This window comes from Lynx canadensis, chromosome B2 (genome assembly GCF_007474595.2).
Source record: "Lynx canadensis isolate LIC74 chromosome B2, mLynCan4.pri.v2, whole genome shotgun sequence".
Taxonomy (NCBI): Eukaryota; Metazoa; Chordata; class Mammalia; order Carnivora; family Felidae; genus Lynx; species Lynx canadensis.
The window spans coordinates 1,670,202-1,691,103 of record NC_044307.1 but is presented as its reverse complement, the minus strand read 5'-3'; the positions used below and the strand labels follow the sequence as shown (position 1 = coordinate 1,691,103).

Genomic DNA, 20,902 nt, shown 5'->3' with positions numbered 1-20,902 from the left:
TCATATTCTTTTGGACAAAATGGCACTCCTCAGAAATCTCCTCAAAGCTCCTTTAACATCCTTGTTCCTCAAGGTGTAGATGAATGGGTTGGCCATAGGAGTAATAACACAGTAAAACAGTGTCAGAGCTTTGGTAAGGTCTTGAGGGCTGTCCCCTGAGGGCTGCATGTAGACGTAGATGCCGGGGCCATAAAATAAAGACACCACCAGTAAGTGTGATGAACAAGTGTTGAAGGCCTTAAGTCTCCTATCAGCAGAAGGGATTCGAAATACAGCTTGGGCAATACAACTGTAAGAGACAAGAATCATGGAGAGGGGTCCCATTATCAGAAAGGTGGCCACCACTGCTAAAGTGACCTCATTGATTGTGGTGTCCGTGCAAGCCATCTTAATAAGCCCGGGCAGCTCACAAAAGAGGTAATCTAGCTCCTGATTCCCACACAGGGGCAGCTGGACTGTGAGTGTCGACTGCAGCAGTGAATTTGCCAGACCAATGAGCCAGGCTGAGCTGGAGAGCTGCTGGCAGTGCTTGTGGTCCATGATTACAGAGGACCTCAGAGGCTTACACACGGCCACATAGCGGTCTAAGGCCATGATGCCAAGCAGGACACATTCAGTACAGCCCAGCCAGTGAAATACATAGGCCTGCACCCTACAGCCTATATAAGTGATGTTCTTGTTGGAGCCTCCCAAGTTGAACAGCATTTGGGGTACAGTCGTGGTGGCGAAACAGAGGTCCAAAAAGGAGAGGTTTGTGAGGAAGAAATACATAGGACTTTGGAGTTGGGAATCTAGTTGAGAAACCAGAATAATAGCAATATTTCCCAACGGTGTCAACGTGTAGGAAATCAGGAGGGCAAAGAAGAGAGGGAGATCCAACCGAGAGTATTTGGTAAAACCCATAAGAATGAAATCTTCTGGAAAACTTTCATTCATGTGCTTCATTGAATTTTGATGGGAGACACCTGCTAAGATCAAGGAAGATAAGGTTGATTTTAAAACCCCAAGTTAGCAGAAGTTTTGAAGACATGAGAAAAAATATACTTTTATGCGAGACAGATGGGGGACATGCTCAATATAAATCATAACATTAATGAATATCATAATTATAATTAACATTATAAAGTAACATTTGAAAAGCCCTTTCAGTAGAGAAAGTGCTTTCAAATCTATCTATATCTATATCATCTATATCTCTATCTATCTCTATCTCTATCTATCTCTATCTATATGTATCTATATCTATCTATCTATCTATCTATCTCTTTCCTAAATCAAAGCACTGTGTGGTAGGTTAGTGGACATTAGTGGTTGTGGCTCTTCTGTATAATTAAAGAAGCCATTGGAAGGTGGGCAGTGTATTCTTCTCCAAGCAACCTTGAGCTAAAGGGTACGTGTGATCTACATGTGGTCAGTCAGACTCTTCTACACAGGATTTGAATCTTGGTAAAATGATGCAAAAGAATGGGGAGGAGGAAACGGACTGTCAGAGCAGGTGCCTCCCTGACTGATGTCCCATGTGACAGCATTAAAGGATATATCCTTCATCGTCTTTCTGGAGTGGGATCTTGGCTGTGTCTCGCTTCCCTTCATTTCTGCTTGTTGATCAAGTTTGGTTCTTCTCCTTTTGCGTTGATGCTGTAAACTACCACTCTTCCAATATCTCCTTTCTGCTTAACTTATCAGAATCATTATCTTTGTTTACGACCAGGGACCTTGACTGAAACAGAAAATGGTACCAGAAAGTGGGTTGAAATTTTCTGCAGGGCTCTCGTAAGTCAGGGCACTGAGGAGGAAAGAGCGGGACTCCAAGAATTGGAATGAGGATATAGTGAGAGGCCTGAGAAAATTGAAACTTAAAAGCTTAAGTTACGGGAAACTGAAACCTAACCAAGCTTAACCAGCTTGTTCCGCTTCTGTACAATTGCTTGGCGCGCCCATGTATTCCTGATCAATCATTATTGCCTGGCACATCCGTATATTCTTGATCAACCATTGTTACTTGGCACATCCGTGTACTCCTGATCGATCATTGTGATACCCGTACCCCCCGTTGTGGTCTGACCTAAAGGCAGGAACCAATCGAATACTGTTAAGTGTCCAACTTTAAACACCAACCAATCGCAGCTCTGTAACTGTGGAAAATTCCTGATTTCCCCATGACTTGTTTGTACCTGTCTATAAAAGGGGTGTAAAAACCTCTCTCAGGGCCTCTTGGCGTCACCGGCAATGGGGGCGCAGAGGTCCAGGTTCGAACCTGCAATAAATGACCCTTGCTGCTTAGCTTTGACTCTGGACTCTGGTGGTTCGTTTTTGGGGGTCTCTTAGACTCTGGGCGTTTCAATAGGTGGCATCCAGATAAATCAGGATGACAGGATCCCAAAGACTTCCAGAGGGGAAAATATGCATATGAAGTCCAATAAAATAAAAAATGGCACTGAACTTCCTAACAGCAACCATGGAAGTGAGAAGGGAAGGGCGATGATTTTAAAATTCTCAAGGAAATGATTTCTAACCTAGAATTCTATTCACAACCAAGCAATCAAGTATGAAGTTAGAAGAAGACATTTGAAGGCGTGAACAAAACCCCAAATGCCATTTCCCAGGCACCATTTCTTAGGGAGTTATTGGAAGCTATGTACCTTCAAAATAAGGGAGAGAACAAAACAATAGGACGACCTCAGGAGACAGGGAACCTAGGATGAGGGGCAATCCCATAACAAGAGTAATGGGACGTCTTGGGAACGTGTTAGAGTACAGCAAGGGTCGAACAGCATAGCTCCAAAAATGAAAACAATAAAAATTAAAAAAAGGAATTTTGTACCATCTGCGATAGAACTGGGAGGAGAGTTTCAAGCAGCTGTGGTTCATTACATGATTCCATCGTTACTAACGTTTACACAGTCACGAAAGCGTAAACCCTCAATGCTGCTGTAACTAAACAGTGTGATGTGTGAATACCCGGAGGGTGAGGCATAGAGCGCTCTCTCTCTGTCTTCTCTCTCTCATTTGCTCTTCCTTTCACTCTCTCTTTGTTACGTAAGGGTTAAAGTTTCTCATTTTTCATAGTAAATAATAAACAAATCATGTGTAAAGTGAAAAAATCCAAATAGAATGAAAGCTGGTTATTAGGAAATATGGGTGAATAGAAGAAAACACCAAAATTATTAAAAATGTGTTACCTCAGGCGAACAGGAATCAAGAGTGAGGAGTGATGAGGAAGGTTTTTCGATGCGAGCTCGTAGAATTCTTTTATTTCTTAACTTTGAACATAAACGAAAGTTAAATGAAAAGGGATGGAAGGGCATCTTGAAATCTCTAAGTGATGGCAAAGGGCGTTAGAGAGAGACGCATTTTTTTGAAAACTGGAAGCACGCACTGATGATGCAGTCTAGGATGCATAGACTGGCACAGTGGAAAACCGGGCTGTAGAAATAACTCGGGTCCAGGATACGGAAAATCTTGAGTATGAGGTTAAGGGGTCTGAGCAAATCAGGACTTTTTTCAGAAGGGCTGTGAAATGACGGGAGCGGCACTCCGAACATTTACTGGGGCCGCAGAATGAGGGACTGAGGGGAGGAGACTGGAAACTGGGGGGCCGGTTGGAAATGTGCTGGAGGAGCCCAGGGAGAGAGGCTGAGAGTGTCAGCTAGGAAATGATGGGGAGGCAGGTATGTGTGCAAGACGAGGAAGCAGTGGAGAGAAGTCTGAAGTGTTAGTCCGAGGTGCTGAGAGAATGGAATGCGACGAACAGGATGGGGCTCGTACGGAGGGTTGATAGGAGTATGTGATTTAACCAAAAAAGGCATCCTGAAAAGAAGGTAAATTTAAAGCTTGGCCTGTAACAATGGGTCCTCAGGGTCCAGAGGATGAATTCTGCCTCTCGAGTCACTTCTGTGTCAACTTGACCAAATTGCCATTCACGAAGTGTCACACAACCACCTGAATCTACGGTCAGGATGCTTTGTTGCCGCTATTTCACCACCGAGGACAGATATCAGGGCAGAGGCAGTGGTAAGGGAACATGTCTCCGAAAACAGAGGACAGGGGCACCCAGGGTGGCTCAGTCGGTTAAGTGGGCAACTTCGTCTCAGGTCATGATCTCGCTGTTCGTTGGTTCAAGCCCCATGTTGGGCTCTGGGCTGACAGCTCAGAGCCTGGAGCCCGCTTCAGATTCTGTCTCCCTCTCTCTCTGCCCCCCTTACTCATGCTCTTTCTCTCTCTCTGTGTGTCAAAAATAAATTAAAAACACAAAACAGAGAACATAATAAACTACATTTGCCAGGAAGTTCCTACATCTGCATGTGAAATGGCAGAGGAAAAGAATAAAACAAGATCCCACAGCACCCCCTCCCCCACCAAAAATCCTCAATACTTTGGCTTATTGGTCATTGTTCACAACGTTTGATCTTCACATTCATCTTCAGAGTATCGGCCTTTAGAGAACTGATTTTTAGTGACACCTGCTCTCTTTCCTCCTGTCTCCTAGACAATGGGATCTTTTGCACATAATTCTGGACTGAAGTGGATACACGCTAGCCATTGGTCTGGCAGAATGAGAATTCATTTAGCTCATGGGGTCGCCTCACCATGCTTGATCTTGTTCACACTTTGGAACCTTCACTTTCTGTCTCAAAACAAAATAAAACTGAACAATACCCATTTCCCTCTTGGCTGGTGTGACTAGAAAGAGACATCACCAGAACATACCTCTTCTCATTTGAACTTGTATTAAGCGGGTGTCTTTAGCTATAGAAGCTTTTAGTCAGGAGAAAGATTGCAAACGGGTTGGATCCCAAAAGTCCTGGGAGAGGGAAGCAAGCACGATTCGGCTTCAGTAAGAGCCACTAAGGGTCTTGATGCGGCAGGTAGGGTGAATGTGTTTCCTGAGGCCTGGGTTCCAAGTCTGGTTCAAAGGCATATAAAGCCAGTTCTCACCCATTATGCCAGTGGCCCCTGGGGGCGGGGCGGGGCACATCCCTGGCAAGTGAATCTCCCTGGAGAAACAGCATCCATCTTTCATTTACAGTTTGGGTTATGATTATAGAGGGCATCACTGCCTCCACTCATTAGTCCCATCATAATAGCAAGGGGGAGTAGGATTTACCCCAACAATTTGCAGAAAGCATATATTGCATTAATGATGATGATGATGATGATAGTAACTTCATATATCCTGGACACTTTACACGAATGTTCTCATACAATGCTCCTAACAACTCCTTGAGATGGGCACTATGAATGTTCTCATTTTATTTTTTAATGTTTATTTTCTTTTGAGAGAGAGAGAGAGAGACAGAGTACAAGCAGGGGAGGGACAGAGAGAGAGAGAGAGAGAGACGGAGACACAGAATCCGAAGCAGGCTTCAGGCTCTGAGCTGTCAGCCCAGAGCCCAACGCAGGGCTTGAACTCACAAACCACGAGATCATGACCTGAGCCAAAGGTGGACACTTAACCAACTGAGCCACCCAGGCGCCCCTAATGTCCTAATTTTATAGCTGAGGAACTTGAAGCTTAAAAAGGTGTAATTTGTCCAATGTACCCAAGGCTCACACATTTCCAGAATTCAGACACCAAGTGAATTCTTTGCAAATGTCATGAGTAAGCATTGGTTTTCTGATGTCTGTAGTGTTTAGGGTATGTGTTTATTTGGGCTTTTCAACCATATTGGAGGTTCCTTGGAGACAAGGCTCATGTCTTTCTCAGCTGGCTTCAGGACGGTGTTAATCAAATTAAGTCTTCCTTTTATTTCCTACAAAGGCTGGGACAATTTCCAGCTACCTCCATTATGATATGGGAGAATATGTCAGACCAGGTCACTCCTCAGGACCAGGCAGAACAGAAAAAGCAATTTAAAAAGTGTTTTAAAGGCCAAATCCTTGCTAACTATATGACAACACTTTTTTTCTCAACACTTTCTTCACATCCACAAAGCTCCCTTTCCAGCAGGTAACACTTTAGCAGCTCTTAGATGCCGTCATGACGAAGTTGTTACTCAGAGCTCAGCCACACAGTTCTCCCTCTCCTGCTTGTTATGGGCTGAACTGTGTCCCCCCACCCCCGCCCTTCCAACTCATAACTCATATGTTGAAGCCCTAACCCCTAATGTGCCTATATTTGGGGATAGGGTCTTTAAGGAATTAATTAAGATGAACTGAGGTCATAAGGGTGGTGCCCTTAATAAATAAGACTGGTGTCCTGATAAGAAGGGAAAGAGCTACCAGACCGATCACAGTGTCTCACTGTCTCTCTCTCCCCTTGAAAAGCCATGTGAGGATTCAGCAGGAAGGCTGATGTCTACAAGGTGGAGGAGAGGCCTCACCAGAAAACCACTCTGATGGCACCTTGATCTTGGACTTTTAGCCTCCAGAACCACGAGAAGATAAAGTTCTCTTGTTTAAACCACCCAGTCTGTGATATTTTGTTACAGCAGCCCCAGCTGACTAATACACTATGTTTAAATCAAAAGAAGCAGGGGATGAGGAGAGCTTGTCCAGGGCAAAAGAAGATAGATCCTAGGAGACAGGCCCGGTTTGTTCACCGGGCCTGCTCATTCCTCATGGAGAACTTCTTACATCATTTCCTGAGGTTTTGTTTTACATTTTCCTCTTCCATGATTCAAACATGAGTTGAGCAGTCGTTCACTGGGCAAGAATTTTCTCAAACAAACAAACAAACAAACACCAGAGTTATCTCCTGCTCCCAAACCCATTGGACTAGGTTTGAGATCAGTCCCAGTCACTTAACTTTGTTCAGCTCTGTGACCAAAGACTTCATTATTGACTCTAATAAAATAGAAGACATGTATCATGAGAAAAGCATGGGTTCTAGAATCAGACAGACAGGCTTGGGTTTGACATTGAACTTTGTCCTTAACTATGTGTCTGTGAACATCATCGAGGCTGTTTTCTCATTGACAAAGAGCTATTTATTACACGTGTTCGACAGGATTGGTGGGTTAAGAGAGGGTGGGTCTGGAAACACCTGGAATATTGTAGACGTCCCACAATTCGAACTTGATGATAGGAGGGTAAGTGGATGTTCGTGAACCAGCACGAAAATGCGAAGGGCATACAGCCACCTCCCTCTGGGTTCAGCTCTGTCTGTAATATTATGAGCTGGAGTTTTGCAAAGGTAATTGCTAAAAGTAAACACAGCTGGGTCCTTCACCAAATTAAAACCTCTGGGGATGAGTCCCAAGAAACTGTTTTAACAAGTTCCCTAGGTGACTCCAGTGCATACCTAGCTTGGCAATCACTGCGTTGTAGGATCGTTCTGCGTCTTATTTTTTAAATTTTTTTTTAATTTTTTTTCAACGTTTATTTATTTTTGCGACAGAGAGAGACAGAGCATGAACGGGGGAGGGGCAGAGAGAGAGGGAGACACAGAATCGGAAGCAGGCTCCAGGCTCCGAGCCGTCAGCCCGGAGCCTGACGCGGGGCTCGAACTCACGGACCGCGAGATCGCGAGATCCCGCAAGATCGCGAGATCGTGACCTGGCTGAAGTCGGACGCTTCACCGACTGCGCCACCCAGGCGCCCCCGTTCTGCGTTTTAAACTGCAGAACTGAAGTTTAGTTTCCCGTGGGGCCAATTTATTTAGTTCCTTGGGGACTAAAAGCCTCCCTTGAAGACTGAAGACACATAAGAAAATATAAATTACTATTTTATAATTTAGTAGTATTTGGAAAATCACATGTAAAACATACCATGCTGGGTTTTCTAGAATCACTAATGAATTCTGTGGGAGTTCGGAAAAAGGTTTTAAGAGTTGGGAACATTTATATTGTACCCCCCCCACCACGTCCCTCCCCCCAAAAAGCGAGGACACGGAGGAGCTTCGGCAAAGTAGGGAGTTGCCGATTTCTGTGTTTCTCGCCTCTGAGAGTCACCGGAGGCCCATTTCTATTGATTCCCTCTCTTACAGTTGTTATCACTTTGATCATAAAGGAACAGCACTTTCCCTTGAGAGTGAGAATTTCACAGTCACAAGTGCTTTATGAGTGATTGTGTCAGAATTTATAGAAACACTAAATACAGTGCAGAACAAGGAACAGAAGGGGTTAATGGATCAACAAGAGAAAAGCCGAGGCCCCACTGGGACTCGAACCCAGGATCTCCTGTTTACAAGACAGGCGCTTTAACCAACTAAGCCATGGGGCCTGCGCGCACGGCGGGGTCGGTGCTGGGTCTGTCCTCACTCTCAGACTAAACGTTCCCGCCCCAGCAGGTGCAGGTGCAGGACCCGGTGGGAAGCGGACACGCTCCGCGCCTCTGCCCTGTTAGGCCTCCCAGCGCTTCGTTCGGTCCAAGGATAACCCACAGCGCCTCTCTCAGGCCGAGGCTAGCCCTCAGTAATTCGACGCCATCCCCCGTAACCCCCAAGCGGGATGACGTCTTCCAAAATCACACCTTGCGGGGGCTGCGCCTCTTCTGTAACGTGGACTCCACCTTCGAACGTGCGAAGTTGGGGTCTCTAACAAAGGAGCTTCACGCAGGACTCTCGGAGCGCCGCCCGGGCACCCGGCACCTGCACTGCGCAAGCAGTCACTTGCAGGGAGGGTCAGGAGCTGGGAGCGGGATGCCGGGGTGTGGACCTCGGCCAAGCGAGGCATGCCGCGTCTCCAATCCACGCCGCCCGCGCGGAGGGCGCTGCCGGGACCCGCGCAGGTGCCCCGCTGGAGGCGAAGGGGAGGCGGAGAGGCCCCCGGCGCCCCAGCTGGTTCCTGGGTCCGGGTCGGCCCTCCTGGGGCTTTACGGTTCCGGCGAACGCTGCTCCGCCCACCCCGCGCAGCCCCGGCCGCCTGAGAGGGAGGGGCGTCTTCCGCGGGCAAGGGGGACGCCTTCTCCCCTCTAGCACCACCCCCCGAGGTCGCATCCCCCGCGGTGATCCGCCCCAACCCCCGAGGTCGCACCAACCCGTGACCCGCCCCTCCCGCCCCCCAAGTCTCACCCAGCCGTGACCCGCCCCCTCCCCCCGCCTCCCCGACGTCGCACCCCACGGTGACCTGACCCATGCCCTCGAGGTCGCACCTCCCTGCAGTGACCCGCCCCCCCCCCCGAGGTCGCATCCCTCTCGGTGACCCGCATCCCGCACCCGAGGTCGCACCCCAGTGATGGCCCGCACCCCCTCCCCAAGGTCCTACCCAGGGCGCCGAGAGCCAGGCGCACAAGCTGGCACCTGGTCTCGCTGCGCCCCCGGAAAGGCTCCGCGACTGACCGGGGTGGGGTCTGGGACTGGGGGGGATGTCTGCGGGCAGGGGTCCTGGACACCCGGAGGTGAGGGGCGGAGGGCGGGAGACCGGGAGGCAGGGACCGGCGTGGGAGGACGCGCCCAGACCGCGTGGGGACTCTGCCCCGCGTGACATCCGCACCGAATTCCAAAGGATCCTGGCCCTAAACTCCGGGTCTTTGTTTTTCTCCCTCCCTCCCCAAACTTCTCTCCCTCCCTTCCTTCCCCTCCTCCCCCCCCCCCCCCCCCCCCGCCAGTCGGGCAAACACAACCCCGAGTGCAGCTCCCCTGGGGGGAGGCAGGGATGGGGAGGGATCCCCTGTGACTTCCACCTGCAGACCTTGAAAACATTTCCCTGCTGTCTACCCGGACCGCAGACCCGAGACTCAACACAGCCTGACTGATAGATTCAAGGAAATACCAATCCAAACTCCAGCAAGTTACTTAGAATATTGACAAACCGATTCTAAAGTTGAGACAAATGGCTCAGAATAACCAACACAAAACTGAAGAACAGATTTCGAGGACTGTCACTACCTGTCCTCGGATTTACTAGAAAGCCATAGTGATCAAGACAGTGTGGTGTTGGTGGGAAAAATAGAATGGAACAGAATAGAGTCCAGAAATAGATCCAAAAGGGACTGGGGAACTTCATTTTGAACTTGCCCAGGACTGGTGCCTCCTTCTTCCCTCCAGGGCTTGCCTTTGCAGGGGGAGTGTCTACCACGGTTATCTACGCCTGTCCCACCGCTGCATTTGGGGGAGCAGATAGCCTGTGAATTTCGCACATTTGCAAACGGGGAGGAATTGTGTCCAGAATCGCTCACACGTAGAGCCACCGCTCACACACCCTTCGTAACTGGGCTACTTAGACGAGTTGACGCTGAAATGAGTTGAGATCTGGGGAGACTGGGCCGGGGTGCGTGTTTTGTCCTGGGGGACCCGTGGAAGGCTTTGGGGAGCAGGGGGCAGGTTGTTAGGTGCCATAGCGTCTCCCCGCCCCCTCCCCCTCCCCCTCCCCGGGATCTCCGCTTCCCAACCTCCAAACCTGTGAGCACGGTAAAAGGGGCGTGGAGGACGGGAGTGAGTCACGGGTCTTGAGGCGCGGTAGTGGCCTGGCTTCTTGGTCCACAAGGCGTGGGGAGGGGACAAAAGTCGCGTGCCTTCTCTGAGGCTCGAACTCAGGACCTTCAGATTATGAGACTGACGCGCTGCCCGCTGCGCTAAGAAGGCACCTGCCCGGCGGGCCTCTCGGCCTCTCCATCCGGTCCAGCCCCGGCACCCGAGGCACACCCCGGACCCGGGAGGTCCTGCCCGCTGTCGTGCGGCCCTCCGCGGACACTGTGTCCCCGGCAGGTCACAGTGACCGATCCGAGTCCCCGGGGTTTACCCTCGAGGAAAGAAACCGCCCCGAGCGGCGCCGCCACAGGGCTGATTTCACCCCAGCCCCACGTCGGCCCCGCGTGGGGCCAGGGCGCGCACCCTCCCCACCCCCCGACCCCCGCGGGACCTCCGGACCGCGGGCCCCGCGCCTGCCCCGCACGCCCGCCCCCTGCCCCCGGGCGGCCGCGACCCCCGTCCCCGACGTCCAGGCAGCAGGTGCGGCGGGACCTCCGAGGACGGGGAAGGAGCCGCGGGGTCGGCCCCGGAAGACCACCGGCCACGCGGACCGCGTCCTGACTCAGTGCAGGCCTCCCACGTGCCATCTGGCAGCCCAGGAAACGATTCGCTTGGTTTTCCTGCGAGTAGAAGTTCCTGATTGGAAGGGCTTCGTGGAAGGGCTTCGTGATGTGCGAAACGGGATGACGTCTAACAGGAGTGTTGACGCCACCGAACCCTGGACACAAGACGGCCGCGGATGCTCGGGAGGGACGAGGGTAGTGACAGTGATTGGTATAGCAAATAAAAAGTCCAAAGGAGGGAGCGGCAAATATATACATTAGAGTATGATAACAGTGGTAACTAAGTAAACAGAGCAGGAGGGATTGTTCAGCGTATGGTGTTGAGTAGTTATTTGGGAAAACAAAGCTTACAGCAATACACCACCTGCAATAATAAAAGATTCCAAGTAGATATAAGTTTTAGAAGGGGGGGGGGACCAGAAATATAATTATTAGCACTGCCAAGGGAGACATTTTGATGATTTTGGTGTGGAAAACTAATTTTTGCAAAAAATTCAGAAACAATGAAAGTGACATAACTCACTATATTAAAGCCATATTCTGCTTAGATACTCCGTCATCCCCTCAAAGAAATTGCATAAGCGAAGTGAAAAATCAAATGAACAAATGGTGGGGAAATGTGTAAGTTGTGTTGTGAAGTTAATTTTCCTAATGTGAGTAACTTCTATACCTCAGCAAGTACGTTCCAACTCACAGGAAAGACGTGCAAAGGGTATAGACACTGAGTTCATGAAAAAGGAAAAACAAATGGCTGTGAAACATGGAAATATTATTAATCTTTTAATAATTATAAGATTATAATAAGTAATATTATTCTTAAGAGAAATGCAAAAATGCAGCTACAGAACTGCAGCGAAACCCCACTTTGCACCTGTCGGGCTGGCAATCAAAGAAACTAACAAAAACAATTGTTTGGGCTGGTGTTGCTTAGCATTGACGCACACTGATTTAGAGTCCCAGGCTCCTGTGACAGGTTACCACCGGCTCAGCGGCTTGAAGCTACAGGTATTTCCTCTCAGCGCCGGAGGCCACAAGTCCCAGCGTCAGTGTTACTGGGGGGAAATCAAGGCGCCGACAAGGTCCCAGTGGCTTGTCTCGGCCTCGTATCCATACCCTTTTTCTTTCCCCCTCTCTCTCGGACAGTTGTGAGGCAGTCAAGGTCTGCCTGAACCATCCAGGATAATTTCCCCATTTCAACTTTTTGCCATATAAGGTGATATTTACAGCTTCCAGGAATGGGGAGGGAGGGGTATTTTTCAGTCTACTACAGTCACTGCGTCCTGAATCCAGCTACAGGCACGGGGTTTCCTGGTCCTAACTTTAGTCTCCTTCTCTCCTTGCATCTCTAATGTAAATCTCCTCGGGTATTACTGAGAATATTAGATGGCTTTATATGTGTAAGGAACCCATGACAGTATCAGGGGACTAGCAGGACACACGTGGCAGTGGTGATGCTCTCACTGCGCGACAGGCTGGCGGGGAACCAGGACCTTCCCAGGCGCTATAGGAAGACGGTTTAGTAACAGCTGGGGGAGGCCAGACTCAACAAAAGTGCCACCCCAGGTCGGGTCTCACGACCGCTCCCCTGGTACCGCGCACCTGCCGTTTAGGGAGCTCGGTGTGGCTGGTGGAGGTCTCACTTCCGTGTGAACCTCATGACCTTTCATTACATATAAATAATTGGCAGCCAGACTTTTTTCTAAGGTCTGCTCACAATATGAAGGCTGGCAGCGGTGGGATTCGAACCCACGCCCCCGAAGAGACTGGAGCCTTAATCCAGCGCCTTAGACCGCTCGGCCACGCTACCGCACGCCTGCCGCTCGTGGATCCTGCGGGCGATGAGAAACCTCCCTCCCCCGCTCTCCGCCCCGCGATCCTTCCCCGGGGTTCTCCCCCTCCCACGACCCCCGGGGCCAGAACACCGCACACCCCGCGGGGTCCGCACGGGGGGCGGGCGCCGCTTAGAGCCCCAGCGCCGCAGCGTGCACCCCCGCCCCCCTCCCGCCCAGGCCCGGGCCACTCCCCATCTACACCGTGGACACGACACAAACGTGCGCACAGAAGTGACGGAGAGACGTGTGTCACTTCAGGCAAGTGGCTTCGAAGAGCACGTCCCAGGGGAGCTCACTGTCACTACCCTCGTCCCTCCCGAGCATCCGCGGCCGTCTTGTGTCCAGGGTTCGGTGGCGTCAACACTCCTGTTAGACGTCATCCCGTTTCGCACATCACGAAGCCCTTCCACGAAGCCCTTCCAATCAGGAACTTCTACTCGCAGGAAAACCAAGCGAATCGTTTCCTGGGCTGCCAGATGGCACGTGGGAGGCCTGCACTGAGTCAGGACGCGGTCCGCGTGGCCGGTGGTCTTCCGGGGCCGACCCCGCGGCTCCTTCCCCGTCCTCGGAGGTCCCGCCGCACCTGCTGCCTGGACGTCGGGGACGGGGGTCGCGGCCGCCCGGGGGCAGGGGGCGGGCGTGCGGGGCAGGCGCGGGGCCCGCGGTCCGGAGGTCCCGCGGGGGTCGGGGGGTGGGGAGGGTGCGCGCCCTGGCCCCACGCGGGGCCGACGTGGGGCTGGGGTGAAATCAGCCCTGTGGCGGCGCCGCTCGGGGCGGTTTCTTTCCTCGAGGGTAAACCCCGGGGACTCGGATCGGTCACTGTGACCTGCCGGGGACACAGTGTCCGCGGAGGGCCGCACGACAGCGGGCAGGACCTCCCGGGTCCGGGGTGTGCCTCGGGTGCCGGGGCTGGACCGGATGGAGAGGCCGAGAGGCCCGCCGGGCAGGTGCCTTCTTAGCGCAGCGGGCAGCGCGTCAGTCTCATAATCTGAAGGTCCTGAGTTCGAGCCTCAGAGAAGGCACGCGACTTTTGTCCCCTCCCCACGCCTTGTGGACCAAGAAGCCAGGCCACTACCGCGCCTCAAGACCCGTGACTCACTCCCGTCCTCCACGCCCCTTTTACCGTGCTCACAGGTTTGGAGGTTGGGAAGCGGAGATCCCGGGGAGGGGGAGGGGGAGGGGGCGGGGAGACGCTATGGCACCTAACAACCTGCCCCCTGCTCCCCAAAGCCTTCCACGGGTCCCCCAGGACAAAACACGCACCCCGGCCCAGTCTCCCCAGGTCTCAACTCATTTCAGCGTCAACTCGTCTAAGTAGCCCAGTTACGAAGGGTGTGTGAGCGGTGGCTCTACGTGTGAGCGATTCTGGACACAATTCCTCCCCGTTTGCAAATGTGCGAAATTCACAGGCTATCTGCTCCCCCAAATGCAGCGGTGGGACAGGCGTAGATAACCGTGGTAGACACTCCCCCTGCAAAGGCAAGCCCTGGAGGGAAGAAGGAGGCACCAGTCCTGGGCAAGTTCAAAATGAAGTTCCCCAGTCCCTTTTGGATTTTCGTGTTGGGCCGGCTCTCCAGGCCTGGGAAAAATCCCCTCCCGCCCGGTCTCCACCATGGGAGTTGGGCTTCCTTCCCCCTGAAGGCAGCACGTGTCCCCGGCCAGGCAGGACGCTCAGGCGGCTCCCTCACTCTGACATCTTGGGAGTTAAGCGTCCTTCCGGGTGGTCCGCCTTCTGTCCCAGTTGGCAGAGTGTCTGCCCATCTCACACTCAAGGCCCCGGGTGAGTGTTCTGTGGATGCCACGCAGAGTGTGCGCTCCACGGATGACAGGCTTGGGGCAGGAGAGATCACCCTTTTCCGTAAAAGACTTCATTCAGTTGGTCTCAAGTCCCCGCACCTCCTGGAAGGCGGTTTGAGGAGGAAACGGTAAAGAAATCACCATTTCTATCCCAGGTCTACATGGGCTTTTCTCAGAATCCATTCAGCGTGGACAAGGGTGAAGTGCTGAGAGGCGTTACTGCTACGTCACACAGTGAGACTCTCTCATTTTGTAAGAAGCTGCCAGGCTCTCTTCCAGGGTGGCTGCCCCATTTTGCATCCGCACCGGCAACGAATCGGAGCTCCTGTTGCTCCACGTGGTCACCGACAGTTGGTGTTGTTCGTGTACTGGAGTTTGGCCATAGCAGTAGCCACCTAGTGGTATCCCAGTGCTGTTTCAGTCTGCAATCCCCTGATACGGCAGACGGTGTTGAACACCTTTCTGTATGCTTATTTGCCGACTCTATCTCGGTTGCGTTGCTTGCTCAGATATTTGCACATTTAAAAAATTGAGTGGTTTGGGATTACATCAAAATGCAAAGCTTCTGCACAGCAAAGGAAACAATCAACAACACTGAAAGGCAACCGACAGGATGGGAGAAGATATTTGCAAATGACATATCAGAGAAAGGGTTAGTATCCAAAATCTATAAAGAACTGATACAACTCAACACCCAAAAAACAAATGACCCAATTAAAAATGGGTAGAAGACATGAACAGACATTTCTCCAAAGAAGCCATACAGATGGCCAGGGGTGACTCTCGATTTTGGCTCATGTAACGATCTCGAAGTTTGTGAGATTGAACCCCGCGTGTGAGCTCTGTGCTGACAGCTTGGAGCCTGCTTGGAAACTTCTCTCTGCCTCTTCCCCGCTCTCTCTTCCTCCCTCTCAGAATAAATAAATAAACCTTAAACATAAAAAAAAGAAGACTTCCAGATGGCTAACAGACACATGAAAATATGCTCAACATCACCCATCATCAGGGAAATACAAATAAAAACCATAATGAACTATCACCTCACACAAAACGGCTAACATCAAAAACACAAGAAATAATTAGTGTTGGTGAGGATGTGGACAAAAAGGACCCCTCTTGCAGTGTTGGTGGGAATGCAAATTGGTGCAGCTGCTGTGGAAAACTGTATGGAGTTTCCTCAAATAATTAAAAATAAAACTAACCTATGATCCAGGAATCACACCACTAGATACTTACCCCCCCAAAATATAAAAACACTAATTCTAAGGTATACACGCACCTGGATGTTTATTGCAGCATTATCTACAATAGCCAAATTATGGAAACATCCCAAGTGTCCGTGGATACATGAATGGATAAAGAAGATGTGGCATAGAATATACAGTGGAATATTACTCAGCCTTAAAAAGAATGAAATCTTGCCATTTGCAACAAGATGGATGGAGCTAGAGAGTATGATGCTGAGCAAAATGTCAGTCAGTCAGAGAAAGACAAATACCATATGACCACTCACATGTGGGATTTAAGAGACGAAATAGGCAAAGGAAAACAAGAGAGAGAGAAAGAGAAACCAAGAAACAGACTCCTAACTGTAGAGAACAAACTGATGGTTACTGGAGGGGAGGTAGGTGGGGGGCTGGGGGAGATAGGGAGTAGGGATTAAAGAGTACTACAGGTATCATGATTAAAAAAAATAAAATAATTGAGTTGTTTGGGGTTTTTTTAGGAGTTATCTTTTCATGTGTCTGTTAGCCATCTGGATGTCTTCTTTTTTTATTTTTAAGGTTTATTTATTTATTTTGAGAGGGAGGGAGAGAGAGCGGGGGAGGGGCAGGGAGAGAGAGGGGGAGAGAGAGAGAGAGAGAGAGAGAGAGAGAGAGAGAATTCCAAGCAGGCTCCAAGCTGTCAGCACAGAGCCCACACGCAGGGTTCAATCTTACAAACTTCATTTCGAACAAAGTGGCCTTAGGTGTCCCCCAACCTGCTCTTTTCCCACAGTAACTTTGTCCTCCCCTGGGAATTCTTGGGTCCCGGACATTTTAACTTCCAGTTGATCATTATTCCTAAAGTTTCCTTAAGAGGATTAACAAGGGATCTTAACTGTTTATTCTCCACCCCCCACCCCCGCAAACACCCCAAGTTTTCTTTGTAGTGAACACAGGATTCATGGTTCATGAATTTCTCTTATTTTATGAAATCATTATAAATAGAGCTGGAGATTGCTAGAATCTAGAGACATTACGCATTTCTCCGTGTCTGCCTGCTTTAAACTGTAACACCCCGCAGGTGCTCAGAAACCCTTCTACTAGGAAAAGCATCCTTCCTCGGCAGTGGGTCGCATTTGAACTGTCATCTCCCTAAGAATCCACTTTTCAGGAGCAAGGAGCTCGAGCAAGCTGCAACCGAACAGCTCGGGTTCCACCGCCGGGAGATTGGTGAGAGTTTGGGGGGTGAGTAGGACTGACTCGAGGGGCCTGGCCAACGTAAAACGATTCTCGGGAACAGTGGGTTTCAGAAAACGCCAGGCCCTACTGGGAGTCGAACCCAGGATCTCCTGTTTACGAGACAGGCGCTTTAACCAGCTAAGCCATAGAGCCACCCGGGAGCCGGCACCGCGCTGAGGCCTCGTGTCCCTTGGACAGGGTGGAAGCGAGCTCGCATCGCGGTCGTCTCCGGAAGACACGCAGGTGCCGAGGGAGGCTTCTCTCCCGCAGGACGCGCTGGGGGCAGAACACCAGAAGCACCAGGAGGCCGCAGGGGCGGACCAAGGGTTTTTCTATTACCCGGAGGAAGAGTGCCACAGAGAGTCGAGGCCACGCAATCCGTGGTGAAGACCGTGACAAGAAGGACTATTTACGACTTAAAGATGACCGCAGGATTTGCACAGAGCGGCTGGGCCCGGGCACCCGCGTACCTGCCCGAGGCGCCTGCAGCCTCCAGATCCGGGACACGAAGAGCCGCGCGTCCCCGGGCGAGCGGAGGAGGCCGGGGTCAGGGGGCCCTCAGCGACAGGTGGCAGCGGGCCCCCGGCCCTGTTCCAGGGCTCAGCCAACATCTGCGGGAACGACTCTGCAGGGGGCGCCTCTCGGGAGGGGTGCGGAGTGCGAGCCACGTGGTGAAGTTTAGAAGCATCCACGAGGAAAAAGCCGTTTGTCGGCTGGTTTCCCGCATCTCCGGTCCCCTCGGTTGCTCCCCGCGACAGTCTGAAAATCAGCTCGCCAAGCATGGCAGGCCTGCTCCGCTCGAACCCGCCGCGCCCTCAGGTGACCTCCCTCTCCCCCCGCCCCCCGAGGTCGCCCCCTGAGGTGACCTGCCCCTCCCAGGTCACCCCTGCCCCCTCCAGGTCGCCCCCCTGCAGTGACTCGCCCCCCCCAAGTCATCCCTGCACCCCTCCCGAGGTCGCACCCCTGCGGTGACCACCCTCCACCCTCGAGGTCGCAGCCCCGCGGTGACCCTCACCTCCTCGGTTGCACCCTGGACCCGGAAGGCGCCCTGTTGCGCTGCGCGCGCGGGAGGCGCGGCGTCAGGGCGGGGCGGGGCCTGGGACCCGAGGGTCTGCGGGGTGGGGGGGGGGGGGACCTGGAGGGGCCGGGACTGGGGGCGGCGGGGGGGCGGCTGGGAGGCCGGAACGGCGATGGGGGTAGAGTCGGGGGCCCACCCGGACCGCGCGGGGGTTCGGGGCCGGATTTTATTCCCCGGCCGGGTCCCCCTCCGCACCCCCAGCCCCGTGTCCCGGGGGCAGGGTTCAGGCGGAAGATCCAATCCGGGGTCTCGGCATGGGGCCTCCAGTGGGTGGGCTCAAGGGGCGGTCTAAGCGCACGCGTCGACTCGGACTGTGCGGGTTGCGGGTCGTGGGACTCCCGACGCCTGCGCCAAAGGGAGTGGGTGATGCGCACGGGGCCGCCTGGTGTGTCTTCTCCACGGGGGAAATAGCTCCGAAAGAATCGTGTGTGTGCGCGCGCGCGTGTGCGCGATGAACTGTGAATATTACTTTCGGGTCAGTTACTCATTTATCTTTTCACTTTACTTGGAAGTTTTGTTTTGGTTGTTTTTTGAATCTCGGCAAACTATTTTGAGGTTCACAAACTGAGGGAACATAGACATTACTCACCAAACACTTGAGGGATCTGAAGTGTCTATTGTGGTCATGGAGGTAGGAGAGAGGTGCTGGCCGCTCTATTTAGCCAGAAGTCATGAGACCACAGTCTGCGTTTGTAAAATGAGTTTTGCCATTTAAAAAAAAAAAAAAAAAATCCTTGGACTCCTGGAGTGAGTTTTGTTTGGTGCTGTTGAATTAACTATTCTTGCTGGATTCTTAGTTATATTTTATTTGGGATGTTGATCTTTAGACGTTACAGTTGAATTGTTCTCACTTGGTTTTCTTTCGGGTGCTACTTATATCAGTGGCCCTGACCAGCAGATCAGGCAGCTTTCCATTTCTTATGCCCTGGAACTGTTTTCAACTGGCCACAGGAGTGATCTGATCCTTGGCAATTTGAAGGAACTTGCCTAAGGGAGTGAGTGCTTCTCAGAGTGGAAAAGAGGCCTGACGCCCTGTTCATTTGCTTCTCTGGTTAACATTCCAGCAGAATGTTTAACTTGGGCACGTCCTACTGTCTGTGATTCTCGGTGTATTTGTTGAGAGACAACGACACTAAAAGACTAACTGATCCACTGTGTCTATTGTCCTCGTATATTGTCCTCCTGGCACAGGCAAGCCTTCAGTCAATGTTGCTCATTATTATTATCACATCAATGTTGGCCATTTATATTGTCCTAAACTCAGTCATTCATTACTCTTATCACCAGATACAGAGGTATAAAGTTGTAAATAATATTTGATTTTTCCTTAAACTATCTCTCATCTATTCATATATCTACACTTTCATTACTAATTTTGAATTCTGATTTTATATTTTCCTGTGATTAGACTTTCCACTGGGTTGTATTTTGGTTTCATTTGTCAAGAAGACTTTTTTAGCTCTCCTAGCATGTAAACAGTTTTTCTTTCTAAATTTCTTTCTTCCATTTTCATTTGGTAGGTTTTGTGGTCTTTTATTTACTTTTTAAGTGGTATACTAAACAGTAATTCAGGCATTTTTCATCTTATTCTTTAAAAAATGCATCTGAGGTTATGAATTGTTCCCACTGACATGCTTTAGTTACATCCTACTGGTAATGATATATGTTGCCTTCTCATTCTGTTGTGCATAGCCTTCAGTTTTAGTTTTGATTTTCTCTGAGATATTTTAAGAATTTGATTTTTTTAAGCAAAAAAATTTATATTTTTAAATTATATTTTGATTCTTATTTTTACCCTTATTTTCTAGTACATTATTTTCTAAATTAAGAAAATATTTTGACAGTTTCTTACTGACCAATATATAGTCAAGTTATGAAATTCCATGGGTAATTTTAAAATGGTGTATTCTCCATCTTTAGGAAATAATTTGATTGTATTTATCGGGTTAGTTTTGTTGATTATTTTTAAAGTTTCTTATTGCTTATTTCTTTGTCCATTGATATTTCTTGGAGTGAGAATGGTAAATTAAAGCCAGTTATTAATTGTGTCTTTCTACTTGTATCTCTGATGAATTTCTGCTGAATGAAAATTGCTGCTTTATTTTTTTGAGCGTAAGTATTGAAAGGCAAAAATCTTTGTAACTCCACTTATAACTTTTAGTATTTTTAAATCCATGGTTTTGAAATTTTAAAATGCTGGGAAAAACTGCAATTGGGATTTTTGAGTAGACCTACTGTGTGCCTTTTAGAGAAATTCTAGGGGTAATGGAATCTCTCAATCTGGCCAAGAACTTCCCAGAGACTTGAATAAAATGTGTTTCTGACCTGAAAATCTGGGACGAGTGGGAGAATCACCCTTTTGATGTTGGTGTTTTCTAGGTCCCATCCTTCATTGTCCTACTTTTCCTGGAGAGAATATTCATACTATTCCATACATTCACATCTCCCAACTACCCAAAATAGGCTGATGGCTTCTAAATATCTTTCTCACAAAGACCTCTGTAGAATTTCATAGGATCGTAGACAGCTGCCTATGAGACATTTCCACCTTATCATCTCGCAGACACCTGAGCACATCCAGTCCTTCCTAGTCTTTTCTCCTTGTTAACACCACAATCCAGAAACCGGGTAAGTATCCGAGATGATGCTCCGTCATCCATTCCCTCCTCACGCATGTATTCATAAGGGAATATGCAGTCACGGCTGTTTAGGCTCAAATAGGGATCTTTTCCTAACTCACCACGGCAATCACAGCATTAGTAGAGTGTTCCAAGTGGCGCCTGCTGCTGTGAAATCATAATTTGATGTCATTGAGAGTTTTTGCTATTAATGCAGGT

The 20,902-nt window shown here is 50.2% G+C and overlaps 1 protein-coding gene and 5 non-coding genes across 6 annotated transcripts; 1 reads left to right on the top strand and 5 right to left on the bottom strand.

The window, feature by feature from the left end:
- LOC115514701 (olfactory receptor 2B11-like) lies at positions 1–945 on the bottom strand. Its single transcript, XM_030316842.1, has one exon. It carries the CDS (start codon positions 943–945, stop codon positions 1–3), a length of 945 nt encoding a protein of 314 aa, XP_030172702.1.
- Positions 946–8,089: 7,144 nt separating this feature from the next.
- On the bottom strand, positions 8,090–8,163 carry TRNAT-UGU. Its single transcript has one exon. It is a non-coding gene; the product is annotated as a tRNA-Thr (tRNA).
- Positions 8,164–10,392: 2,229 nt separating this feature from the next.
- On the bottom strand, positions 10,393–10,465 carry TRNAM-CAU. The gene has a single exon. It is a non-coding gene; the product is annotated as a tRNA-Met (tRNA).
- A 2,174-nt stretch (positions 10,466–12,639) lies between these two features.
- TRNAL-AAG lies at positions 12,640–12,721 on the bottom strand. Its single transcript has one exon. It is a non-coding gene; the product is annotated as a tRNA-Leu (tRNA).
- A 974-nt stretch (positions 12,722–13,695) lies between these two features.
- On the top strand, positions 13,696–13,768 carry TRNAM-CAU. The gene has a single exon. It is a non-coding gene; the product is annotated as a tRNA-Met (tRNA).
- A 3,298-nt stretch (positions 13,769–17,066) lies between these two features.
- On the bottom strand, positions 17,067–17,140 carry TRNAT-CGU. The gene has a single exon. It is a non-coding gene; the product is annotated as a tRNA-Thr (tRNA).
- Between the last annotated feature and the right edge of the window lie 3,762 nt (positions 17,141–20,902).